Genomic DNA, 13,511 nt, shown 5'->3' on the forward strand with positions numbered 1-13,511 from the left:
AAAATCAGAGATAAACAAGACTGACCCTGTAAGACTGACCCTGTAAGACTGACCCTGTAAAGTGATTTAACATTTTAGGACACGTTTTAGGACATTTTTCTTTACAAATGAGAAGTTACAGATATACATTCAATAAATGTCCAAATGAATGCGTTGAGCTACTTTGAGTTGCAACCACTGCTGACACATATGTGCAAATGCACACACACACAGCTTGTCTAGTCCATGTAGAGAAGTACTGCCAATAGAATAGGACTCTCTGCAGCAGATAAACATTAACCTATTGGCACCATGCCAGTAAAAGCCCCCCAGCACTGAGCTGTGGAACAGTGCTGGGTAATATATCTTCTGAATACAGAGGAGCGCTATGTCCAAATGTTTGTGGACACCCCTCCTATTGAGTGCATTCAGCTACTTTAAGTTTCACCCATTGTTGACACAGACACAAATACACACACACACACACACTTGTCTACTCTAGACGGGTATAAAGCCCCTCAACATTGACCAGTGGAGCAGTGGAACTGTGTTCTCTGGGATGATGGATGGTGCTCCATTCAATACTTTTGGGATGAGTTGAGGAGTTGGGGGGGGGGTGTAAGGTACTAAGATAAACACTAATTAAGGTAAAAGTAAAGGTGCAGAACAGTAGAGCAAAATGGGTTCTCCGCATTTTACTTATCTGTGGTAATAAGCACACAAAACTAGTGAACTAGGGGCAGTGAGCACACACACCCAGAGTGGTGGGCAGCCAACTCCAGCGCCCGGGGAGCAGAAAGGGTGAAGGGCCCTGTTCATGGACCCATCAGTGGCACCTTGCAGAGACCGGGTATCGAACCCACAACCCTGTCATCAATTGCCCAGAGCTCTAACCGCTAAGCTAGCACTGCCCTCTCATATATTAATATAATTATGTTATGTTGGGAAACCATCAGACCTAAACATATGGATATAATGACCATGGCATATCCGTGTGAGCCTTACATGAGACTTGTGGTGTGCCATTTACTTTGGTCTGCAGCCATAGATGCAAACCTTTATAGACCCTGCAAACAGACTTTTTGTCAAACACACAGTTTAGCTTACACTTTACTTTCCAGATTACACATTTATCACTAATGAAGCTTCAGCGCTATTCTCAGCTTCAGCGCTATTCTCAGCTTCAGCGCTATTCTCAGCTTTCTAGTGCTTATGTCTCTTTTGTCTCTTCAGTTTATGTATTGCTTTTTACACATATTAACAGCTTTCAGACTGCGTTTTTAGTTCACTGGTCTTTGTTTATAGAAAGCAGAGTAGCTGTTTGCCCCTGCAACAAAGTTTGTAAGTTCCTAAATCAGCCGAGAGCGTTGAGTACCTGCATAATTATGGCTGCTGCTGGGTTGTTTGCTTGTTTAGGGTGTGGCATGTTTACTTTAAACCCTTTTCCACCATAGTGATAATGATAGTGACTGTGTGTGTGATGGGTGCCAGCTAGTCAGCACTATGATGGACCAGTTAGAGGTGCACATCCGGGGTTTATTAAGGGATAGAGAGCAGGATTCATTGCCAGCAGCCCTGGGTGCCTTGGGGAGCGGAGCGAATGGGTGACGTCTCGGCAGCATGGCCAGAAAGCTAAGGCTAATGTTAAGACCAACACTCACACACTGGAACAGACCGATAGAAATGCTCCAAAATAATAATAATAATAATGATATTTTGAATAATATTTTGGACATTTTGCGGGTTTTGAATGACACACTATATATAAATATATACATATAAATATTTATAGTTTGAATATATAAAAATGGTCCCACATTCTAACATGAAAACAAACCTCTGTGTGCGTGTGTGTGTGTGTGTGTGTGTGTGTGTGTGTGTGTGTTTGTGTGTGTGTGCGTAATGTGGATGTTATGGAGACTGCTTGGTAAGGATGAAGAGCTTTGGAGTATGTGAGTGTGCGTTTTGTGTTTATGTGTGTTACGTAAACTGCATGGTGGGAAATGAGGAGCTTGTGACCTAAATGTAGCCGTAATCCCTGATTACTTAGTTTAGAGTCATGAGTGCATGAGAAGGAGGCAGAGAGAGAGAGAGAGAAAGAGAGAGAGAGAGTGAGAGAGAGAGAGAGAGAGAGAGAGTGAGAGAGAGAGAGAGAGAGAGATTGAATGATTGTTAATTATTATCAGCCTGATAATTACAATGCGGTCCTGAGGCAGTGATTTAGCATTTTCCTTGACATTTGTATATACTGTATCTGCGTATGTGTGTGTGTGTGTGTGTGTGTGTGTGTAAAGTACTGTGTAAAGGTCTCCTGGACAAATTACATCTATAGCTATTTATCTGCACAGTAAGCATTTTTCTGCTCAGAAGAAGACCAACATTAGTATGAATACGAATAGGCTATAATACGATGGACTGTGGTTTGGTGTGTGACTACATCCAATGCCTGGATCAGCAAATCAATACTTCATTAAGTTAAAGATGTGCTGGTGGTAGAACTGATCGAATCCATGCAATGCCTAAAGAGTATTTAGGAGAAGTGGAACCAAATCTTAGCTTTTACTATATCAACTCTATAGATGGCATATCAGTATCAATTGGTGGTGAAACTGATGAAAAAGCTCACTGTTTGGATCACTTCGCGGTTTTGGAATCACAGATCATTTTTTCAGATCAGCAAAAAAAGAAAAAAAAGAGAGAAATTTGAGACAGTCATTTTAGCTTAGTATTCTGTGTTACTGCTTCATTTGTACTAGTGACTTATTTTGACAATCTGTTTGTTTATTTGTATTAGTGACTTTTATTTTGACAGTTTGTTGTTATTTTGACTTTTGTTTGTTTGCCTTAATAACTTGCTATTTCACATGCTATTTCAGAAACTATCACAGTGCTTTCAACAATAAAGACAGCACTAAGTTTCTTGCATAAAATGACCAATTATATCATCACACATCAATTTTTATTTATTTCAATTTTATTTTACCAATTTTAGCTGAACCAATTGACCCTCCCACTCACTAGGACTCTCCCTATCACTTGCAATGCTCCCAACAGGTGAGGGTGAGGAGAAACATACATGTTAAGTCAGCCTCTTTTTAAAATGCACCATTACTAGGCAGGAGTGCACCAATACTTCAGCTAGCAGATGCCTGTGCCAGCCAGCATCACAATGGGAGTGCTGAGGAGAGCGAGCGCCATCTACCCACCCAGAGAGAGCATGGACAATTGCTCCCTCTGGTTCCGGCTGCTGATTGAGAAGCAGCAGGTCCCGGGATTCGAACTTGCAATCCTCGGGCCAGTGTCAACGTCTTATTCTGCTGAGCAAATCAGAGCCTGGTGTGTTGTTTTTTTAAGGTAAATACTGCTCAGGTAATCCTTCTTAAATAAGTTTTTTGTGTGTTCTACCTGGATGTGTCCATCAGTGTGCCGCCGTGTGCTGCTTGCCATGTCCCACTGGCTGTAGGACCTGGTGGGGCTGCCTGGACCTGTCCTGCTGCTGTGGGCTTCTTCATACGGGTTCTGGGGTAGGTTGCTGGAGCTTTGGCTGCGTGAGATCAGGCCACCTGACCCCAGCGACCCGCCAGGAACTGTGAGTTGACGTGACGGCGAGGCAGAGGAGGTGGACAGGGGTAGCGTAGGGAAATGAGCACCTGCTGAGCCTCGTCCCATGCGCTTGCTTGTGAAGGCACTGTTTCTGTTTAGGTCTTCCATAGAACGACAGAATGCTTTAGAGGGCACTGGTGGAGGAAAGAGGAGAGACAACGAGTTACAATGCTAGGGGTCAGTGTCCATACATGTCTTGTTCAGTCCTTGTATTGTCTGAAAGGTACCGCCCCCATTGCTACTAGAGAGCCAATACAGCATTTGTTTGAGGCACAGCTACACAGATGAACAATGTGTAGTTAAGATATGAAAGGCATGAACTTCTATAGCACAAGCTATCCTTAACCATTATCCTCTTCTGTGTTGCGACACAGATACATACTTTACATAGTTGTGCACCTGGGGAACACAATATGAGGCACTTCCTGTTAAACTAGTTTTCTCATTTGGTCAGACAATAGAAGATGCCCCCAAGAGAGTTCACATTAAATGGAGACCTATGGAGCTTTTGTGATACAAAACAGTATCTAGACTAATACACTATATGTTTTGGTAACGCACCAGACAAAAAAAAAACATGTCGGTTGGGCCCTATGTTGGCCAAAGTTGGCAAATCTTGTTTACACATTATTTACTAAAAAAGGCTGATTCTGACATGGACCCAGAAGTAACATGGACCCTAGAAGATTAGAAGATTCTTAAGGAACTCTCTGAAGCAAACAAACATGAACCTATTGGCCACATGCCTAATGCCAGTCGTGGGCTAGAGGGGTATAAAGCAGTGGAACTGTGTTCTCTGGAATAATTTACATTTACATTTACGCCATTTAGCAGACGCTAAAATTCAAAGATACCTTTAAGCTTAGACACTACTAAACACAAGTCAATAAGGAGGCCATAATAGAGGTGGGGTCTTCAGTCTGCGTTTGAAGAGAGCGAGTGACTCTGCTGTTCGGGGAAGTTCGTCCTACCATTTCGGTGCCAGGACAAAAAAAAGCCTTTGAGGCTTGTCTTCCGTGGATCTTAAGGGATGGCAGGTCAAGCCGAGCCGAGCAGTACTTGAAGCTCAAAGGGCTCTTGGTGCAGACCATTGACCATTGCCCATTGCCACCAAGTACGGAGGGGCTGGTCCGTTCTTGGCTTTGTAGGCCAGTGTCAGGGTTTTGAATCTGATGCGGGCAGCTAAAGGAAGCCAGTGAAGAGAACGCAGCAGTGGAGTAACATGGCTGAATTTAGAAACGTTAAAGACGATGCATTCTGGATAGGTTGCAGGGGCCTGATGGTGTCTAAAGGTTGACCAGCCAGAAGAGAGTTGCAGTAATCAAGTCTTAAAGTAACAAGAGACTGAACCAGCACCTGGGCAGCCTCTCTAGAGAGGAATGGTCGAATTCTCTGAATGTTGTACAGGAGAAATCTGCATGACCGAGTTAGATTTGCGACTTGAGAGCGATTACTAATCATCCATGACTACACCAAGGCTTTGTGCTCTAGTAGATGGAGTGACCAGTGAGTTCTCAAAGGAGATGGTAAGGTCATTGTGAAGTCCAGCAGTTCCCGGAATGTACAGCAGCTCTGTTTTGCTCGATACTCCACTACTTTTGGGATGAGTTGGGGAGTTGGAGATGAGGTGGGGTGGTGATCATTCAACATCCTGACCTTGCTAATGCTCTTCCCGGACAGTAGAGACAGTTACTTCAACAAAAGCAGGATACACTCTTATTAATACCCTTGATTTTGGAAGAAAGATCAAATGAGTAGATGTCCGAATACTTTTGTCCATATAGTGTACACTGTTAAAAGTATACAATCCTTGAGGATTTTTGGATATTCTTTAGTTTGAAACTATGGAAGAACCTCAAGGATCTCAAGGATTCTCAAGGATCATATACCTTAACAGTGTTCAGTGACAGAAGATTATGGCAACACATAAACTCGAACACACTATACGGACCAAATTATTGGGACACCTGCTCATTTATTGTAGGTATTAAAAAGGTAAAGGTGCACGTATTTGTCACTGTACACTGTACAGCGAAATGTGTCCTCCGCATTTAACCCATCTGTGGTAGTGACCACACACTCACACACACACATGTGTTAGGGGCAGTGAGTACACACACACACCCAGAGCGGTGGGCAGCCAACTCCAGCACCCGGGGAGTAGAGAGGGTAAAGGGCCTTGCTCAAGGGCCCAACAGTGGCAGCTTGCCAAGCCCGGGAATCAAACCCACAACCCTGATATCGATAGCCCGGCGTTCTAACCGCTGAGCCACCACTGCATACTGCTGGAGTAACTGTCTCTACTGTCCAGGAAAGCGTTAGCAAGGTCAGGATAGTGGATGATGACTACCCCATCTCATCACAAAAGTGTTGGATGGAGCCCCATCAATCCAGAGAACACAGTTCCACAGCTCCACAGCTCAGTGATGTGGGGGCTTTATACCCTCTAGCTTACACCTGGCATTAGGCATGTGGCCAACAGGGCTAAGGTTTATTTGCTTCAGAGAGTCCTATTCTATTGGCAATACTACTCTACAGGGACCAGGCAAGCTGTACGTGTGCATTTGCACATCTGTGTATGTCTAAAAGACAGGTACAGATATGAAGGGCTTGTGAGAGGTTCCTAACAAAGCCTCATTTCAGATAGCATTTCATTTTTAGAGAACAGTGATGCTTTCTGATCCTGTAGATAAAGACTCAGGCTGGTTTCACACATGCTGTGTCGGCATGGCATGAGCATCTATAACAGTGTGTCTGCTGCTGCTTGCGGGCATTGGTCATTCACACATACAGAGTTGCCGCTGCAGAGCGCTTCAGCAGGCTTTATTTTTGAAAAACAGCTATTTGTTCAAGTTCTACAGACGTTTTTCTTGTACAAAACGGATAAACTGTCAGATCAGTTACTTTACTCTACTGAACCCCTTCGCAAGTAAGTTCTGACTACCTGTAATGGTCCACCCACAGAGTCATTTCAATACAAGCATCATTTAAGGTGAAACAGAATATCCCTGCATTTTTAGGATGCGCTGTATGTTGTGGAAAGACTGATCAGTGGACGACTTTGATGAATCAGTAGAATTAAAGCTGATTGTTGCATTATGTTCAAAACATCAAATGTTCGAAAATAGGACATTTCCTAATTTATGGTTGGGTAAAATACTTCAAGCCTACCAGAAGGAAACATGTAGGACAACATAGTTAGCTAGGATTTTGCTTGACAATTACCATTAATTTTTGAATTTCCTTTAAAATTTTGTCATTTTTTATTGTGCTTCATAGATCTTTCACTGCGTATTGCTGCATTAGAGTGAGTTTAATAAAACAGTACAGTAACAGCTACTATATATTTCTGAATACCATTAATCCAGCAAGATTTTTGACAAGGCAAGATTTCCCAATAACTCCTAACTAACAGCTTGTAAAAAATTTGTTCACAGACTTCCCCCATTACCCCCATCTGAATTCCTGAGTAGAATGAATGAAAGGAACCCAGAGAGAAAATGAACAGAATAATATGATTGACATTTTATATAGTTATCAAGAAAAAATATTTAAAACACAGTCCTGAAAAAGTGATTGCCTCTGCTTACACCCAACGTAGCAGCAATAACTGCAATGCTGGTTAATCTGCTGGTGGGCTGAAAGTGTTATTACAAACTAATACCAAGGAATAGCCCCACCGGTTTCTACAGTACCTGTAGTTACTGAGTAATACACCTTAGTGTGTGATAGGTCTAATGGAATGTCTCTATTCTGTGGCATGATGACTGGACAGCCTGTGCCACCAAGCTTGATCTGATTGAAGGTCCAAAATACAGAGCTGAATGGGAATGGGGTCAGCAGTAAATAAATAATGAAACAAATTCCACCCCCATATCCGTGGATTACCAGGGAAGTGACTATTGAGATGTGCTAAAGCTTTTAAAAATGGGACCCCACAACCCACAAACAAGCAACGCACACACATACACACAAAGACTATACCTGAGCACTGTGTCTGAGAGCACGGTGTGAGTGACGCTCGTGCCACCAGTCGTTGAGGTGAGGCTACTGGATGGCTGCTGTTCTGCGGTGTTTGTAGCGTGGCTATCGGCACCTCAATGACATATGTGGCGGGGACATACAGTGGCTTGCTCTTTATGTTCACTCCAAGCCGCCGTGCCTGCCACCAGTCAGCGTTGGTCTTCCTCAGCAGGAGAAATCGTTCGCCCTCATGTATGGAGACAACCCGCCCGTCCGCCCCGCGGTACGAGTAGTCATACTGTGCCTCCAGCACCACCGTGCCGCCTGACACAGACCCCCTGCCTGCCGGGAGGCTGCAGGTGGGTCCGGCCGTGCCCCGCCGCCAGCTGCTCGACAGCATGACTCTCAGTGGCAGCAGGTGGAGGGGGCGTCGCCACGGCAGCAGCTGGCACTACAAGGTAGGGTCTGGAGACTGGGCGATGTCCACTGTGCCATGCTCTGAAACACAGGATAGAAAGAAACATTAGCACATACCACATACCATTAAATCCACACACATGCACAGGATGACGAGCATTGTCGCAACTGCACTGGAATTCTCCAGGAACTGCTGGCCTGAAAAAATGACTGATCCCACCAAATGCAATTATTTGAAACAGCAGACAACTATAGATCACAGAAAAGCAACAGGGATTTAAACATGAAGTGGTCCAGATTAGCCTAGAGAAGCAGAAATGACTGTTGGCCCACTGAACATGGACTGAGAGCCAAATACATTTACACGATTGTAAACATGTGGCTTTTCATTTTGTTTACAATGAGAGCAGGGAGTGACATCCAGGATCCCTGATTAAACTTTTCGACCACCTAGAAGCTTCAAAATCGGAAGTCTTCAAGAACGTGTTCCATCACATGGATGCTCCAACAGGAATTTAGTAACGTGGTATTTATTCCAGCTTACGTTACCCTCCAACTTTCTGCCTTTAGAGTAAATAAAACTGGAGTAACCACATTTCCCAGGGTGCAACTCCAGGAAACTGATTCACCCAGTTAAACAACGGTCAGTGATGCTACTAGTAATCTTCAGGTCTGTTAGAAATGGGCAATTGCTACAACAAACAAAAACACAAAGGAAAAAGATGTAAATTATGTTGTTTGGATGTTAACATTAGTCAGTGATCGCACAAGTAGTCAACACAAGAAATACATACAATATAATTATTGTAATACTATGCTAAATAAATGCTAAAGATGCTACTTCAGCATAAATGCAATTATCATGTTACTAATACACTGTCAGCTGCAAATATTTTTTTACAAGCATATTAATAAATGAACCTTAACATTTAATGTAAAGCACAAGTTCATTGTAACATAAGTAAACCGTTGATTGCTCAGTAAAGTATTTTTATAACGGGTGGGTTCTGTCCTGACCTCTCTTTGAGATCCGTCTTCTGAGTAAAACCAAGAACGGAGAGAAAAGCGAAGAGGTAGACCTCTGTGGTAACATTACATAAGTAGCACACTGTGTACTTCTTTTTGACTAGAACATCCAGCTCTTTGTCAATTACATACTTACATTAACATGTTTTCAGCAGTGAGGGGTCACTGTAGTGCTACAGCAGTTATTCTACTGTAGGCTCAGGACTGATGAAGGCTGCTCTTAACTTTAACATGGATGGACTGCTCAGTGAGTTGGTCAAGAAGAGTCAATGGTCCTAAATGACTCACTGACTGAACTATTGATTCAATTTTTGAGCTTTTACAAACAATGATAATGAACTCTAGATATAGATATCTAGTTACACAGATGAGTCAAAAAGTACAATCTGCTCATACGCTTGCTAGCTAGATTTGTTTACCTGGCTAACAGGATATCTTACAGACAAGCTGAGGAAACTGGGGTAAGGCTGATAACACCTACATTATCGGCCTTACTTACACTATTAGTCAACTAATGTGTTTTGTTTTTCAAGGAACAGCACCGATACTTAGGAAGACGAGTGCACATCTAAATGTCACATGAATGTTTGTTTTTATCTCCGTCAAATCAGGCACATCTACATCAACATCATCAGACACTGCCAGTCTGAAAATGTCAAAGTCTGCAATGTCTGTCTATCAGTCTATGAAGAAAGACATCAGGAGAGAGGGGTATCTGAGAAAGAACATGTGTAAAGAGAGAGAGAAAGTAGAGTAGAGCATATCAGAGAACCTTCAACAAGGGATGTCTGAACTGCAATAAGTTTCGCACTTCTCCAAGAGGGAGACGGTAAACATGGTACATGTCTGTTAATGTATTGTATTTAATATACTGGGGAACTAAAGATAAAATATAGCACATTGGAATATGTCACATTTTAGATTTTACTGTTTAGCTATTTTATGTCAAATCCCGCTAATAAACAGTAATTGTGTATTTGTTTCACTACGGAAATCTAATAAACACATAACCAAGGTACCCAAACATACAAAAATCGTTCAAAACATTTGACAAGCTTAATAATAATAATAATAATAATAATAATAATAATAATAAGGGTTCATGAAGTGGCTGTGAAGTTCTCACTGTCATTCCCCAGCCTTTCAGCTCTGCTCCACCATATATTTACTTTAACCTTCACCTTTGTATGGTCGCATGTTGCTGCTCATCATATAGGCTTTTGTGTTTGTTTGGTTTGCAACCATGACAACGGAGCTCTGATTGGTCAGCCCCATTTTAACGCATCCGCACAACAAAGAAAAAAAGAGCCATGCATTTTTTCCTCTGCAAAATAACTGGGCCGTAACTGTCTCTACGGCAACTCTGAAGCTTCACAAGTTCATCTCTAATGAGAAACATTATATTACTATATGGTACTGTAAAAGTGTTCTTTGACTCACAACAATAGTGGAACCCTTTTTAAAGGTTCTGTAAAGAACCATCTCCAAGATGTTGTCTCCCATAGATAAGAACCACTTAAGCAGGTAAATAATTAATTAAGCATTTATTGTGGTTCTAAGAAACTCTAAAGGAACATTTTTTGAGAGAGCAGTAGGTACCACCAGAAATGTAAGAAAAGTAAAGTAAGTAAAAAGCGTAAGAACCACTGTAGCAGGGATGGGCGGTATTACAAAAAAAAGAATTTCTCGATATGCTCATGAAAAATGGCAATATACAATATTGTCATGATGAAATATGATGTTAACGTATCACTATTTATTTGTAACACCAAAAAAACAGAATGCTGGATATTAGTAAATATCCATTCAGCACTGAATGATGTTGTTTGAGAGGGTGAAATAAAGTCGTCATGCTGCCACCTTTAACTGTGATGTTTCTACCAAGTAATTTGTGCCATCCATCCATTTCTAGACAAATGACCCGTGTACAGCCTTTTTTGGATTTAAATCGCACACAGGTGGTAACCTGTGGAGCAGGTGCAATATCACAAATATGGTCATTTTTATCTTGAATAAAATATATTTAATGTTTTTAATATGTCAATATTTCTACCAGAAGACTTCAGAGACAAGTGTATGAAAGGAAAACCTTTAATATGACAATGTATCAACAACTGGATGGGACAATGCTTTGTAAGTTAGGCCCCGGTGTCGACCCAGGTCTTGCAACATCTGAACCGTCACAAATTCTGCTGTATGAGAAGGCAGAGGCAGAGCCAACCCTCTGGGCAACCAGGCAGGAACCAACTGATGGCAGCGGGGAGAATGGAGGGGAAAAATACAAAACATCAGCATCGGAGAGCTGTGGAATAGGCGTGTAGGCAAAGGTATTTTAAAGACAGGTGGAAGCTGGTGACTGGTCCAGGTAAAAGTGATTAGAGCATTAGAGTCTTCGTAGAACTTTCCTTAAAGCTTTAATTTACGGTAGAATACCCAGCCTTACATTACAGAACTTAATATTGCAATAATTTAATAATAATGAAATAATTTAGTAATAATGTCATAAACTGTGGATGTATACAAATTCACAATTTGAGAATTTAATACATTTTCAATAATCTAATACGGTATAACTAATGATCAACCACAAAGATTGAATAAATACCCAATAATATAATAAGGTATTACGTTATTGGTAAAAACTTGTATAACAATAATGTTTAAATTCTGAAATTACTACATTATTAGATTTTACGTATCACACATCTTGATGTTATTAGAATATTGGGAAATTATTACAATATTAAGTGCTATAGGTATCTACCATCTATGTTTTTCTACCGGTGTAGAACCAGGCAAAGAACTATTTAAGCATCCAAAGATGTCTTTGAATTGTCCTAATTCTGTATAGAACCATGGCATTTACCAAAGAAAACACGAAGAACCCTTTTTCTTGTGTAAGGGTGTAACAATATACCAATTTCATAAAATGCAATGATACAAACTGTTTTTCTACAGAAACAAAAAAAAAACTAACAACAGGCATTTAGATTTTTTTCATTTAGATCAAACTGCTAAAAACTGGTAAACAAAAAAAAAAAACAATAAATTGAAATTCTCAGATCAATACATCTTAATATACACTGCCTGTATATGATTTGTAAATGTTTTTAATATAATAGCGTAATTTTAGTTTATGTCTGTATGAATGACGTCACATAGTGTGTATCCTAAAGAACTAGATTTAAGAGAAGAGTTAATTAAGGTAGAACTGCACTTCTCTATATAGCAGGCGGGTTCATGTCAGAACAGCTTGGTATACTAAGGGTAAATAAAACCACGGAGCTGTCTGCTAGCCTGCTGTATGTCTGTTTGTGCTTTAGTGTGTGTGTATGTGTGTGTGGAGGAAGGGTGGGGGAGCTTTGATAATCCTCACTGCAGAGCGGTGCGGTTGAGTGATGCTTGGTTAAAACCCTGCCTATCAGCATATGGAGCACACGTGCACTCCTATTACACTCGCCCATAAAAACACACACGTGCACAGGCACACACAAACACACACACACACACAGACACAATGGATTTCAGCAGATGTCTGTTCCACTAAGGTAGCAGTCGAATATGAATTAGTCTTTTGTACCGGAGAACTGTACTGATTCAGAAATGTCTGAATATTTGAAGGGTTGTGAAGTAAATTAGTGAAATTGGTGAAAGGGTACATAATAAGAAAATGTGTAAAATAGTCCAAAGAAAACCTATTTAACCATTATCTTAATCTGACAACATCAACACACTCACATACCTACATATGATCAATCATCTTACCCCACGTTTGGGGTAAAACCATGGCCTAAAGGTTAGCAAAGGGTGTTTGGGCGCAGCAGTCATTTTACATTAGTAATTTTAAATAGGAACTGTACTGCTTTTATATAAAAAACAATAAAATAGTTATAAAGTAAACTAAAATAGTGGAGGGGTACATTTAGTGTGTTTCTCAGGCACATGTTTTCCATTCATCTATCCATTTTAGGGGGAAAAGTAACATAAAGGTTAAAAAAATGGATATGGGCCTGGTAGGTTGCGGTTTTTGATGCCATTAATTAGGCATTTTAAAGAGAAACTGTACTCATAAAAAACAGAATTAAAATCCATTTAAAGAGAATGTATATATGTATGGGAATTGTGGACTAATTCCAATCCAAAGCCATGGCCTAAAGGTTAGAAAAGGGGGCTTGGGCCTGGTAGGTTGCTGCCCATAAATGTCCCACTGAGGTAGAATCTGAATTTGTCATTTTAAAGGGGAATTGTACTGACTAAATATGGGAATTTTGGGCTGATCCCAAAATCAGCGGGGATGCAGTGGCCTAAAGGTTAAAAAATAGACTTGGGCCTGGTAGGTTGCTGGTTTGATGCCCATACATTTCTGTTCTATTGAGGTAGAATCTGAATTAGTCATTTTAAAGGGAAATTGTACTGCATTTGTTTTATTTGTACCTACATGATCTTCAATCATCTTACCCCATTTTGGGGAAGCCGTGGCCTGAAGGTCAGAAAAGGGGGCTTGGGCCTGGTAGGGCTGGTTT

The 13,511-nt window shown here is 41.1% G+C and overlaps 1 protein-coding gene across 4 annotated transcripts in view; it reads right to left on the bottom strand.

Moving 5' to 3' along the window:
* Window positions 1-13,511, bottom strand: part of arhgap9 (Rho GTPase activating protein 9) — a 53,802-nt gene that overhangs the window by 25,771 nt on the left and 14,520 nt on the right. For all 4 annotated transcript variants that reach the window (XM_072684756.1, XM_072684755.1, XM_072684754.1 and 1 more), the window contains exons 2-3: window positions 7,567-8,043; window positions 3,385-3,716 (exon numbers count right to left, since the gene is read on the bottom strand). In XM_072684756.1, coding sequence (XP_072540857.1) covers window positions 3,385-3,716; window positions 7,567-7,945 — 711 coding nt within the window. In that variant the 5' untranslated portion in view covers window positions 7,946-8,043. The remainder of the gene's footprint in view (window positions 1-3,384; window positions 3,717-7,566; window positions 8,044-13,511) is intronic.

The sequence above is a fragment of the Salminus brasiliensis genome, chromosome 7 (assembly GCF_030463535.1).
Source record: "Salminus brasiliensis chromosome 7, fSalBra1.hap2, whole genome shotgun sequence".
NCBI classification, from domain to species: Eukaryota; Metazoa; Chordata; class Actinopteri; order Characiformes; family Bryconidae; genus Salminus; species Salminus brasiliensis.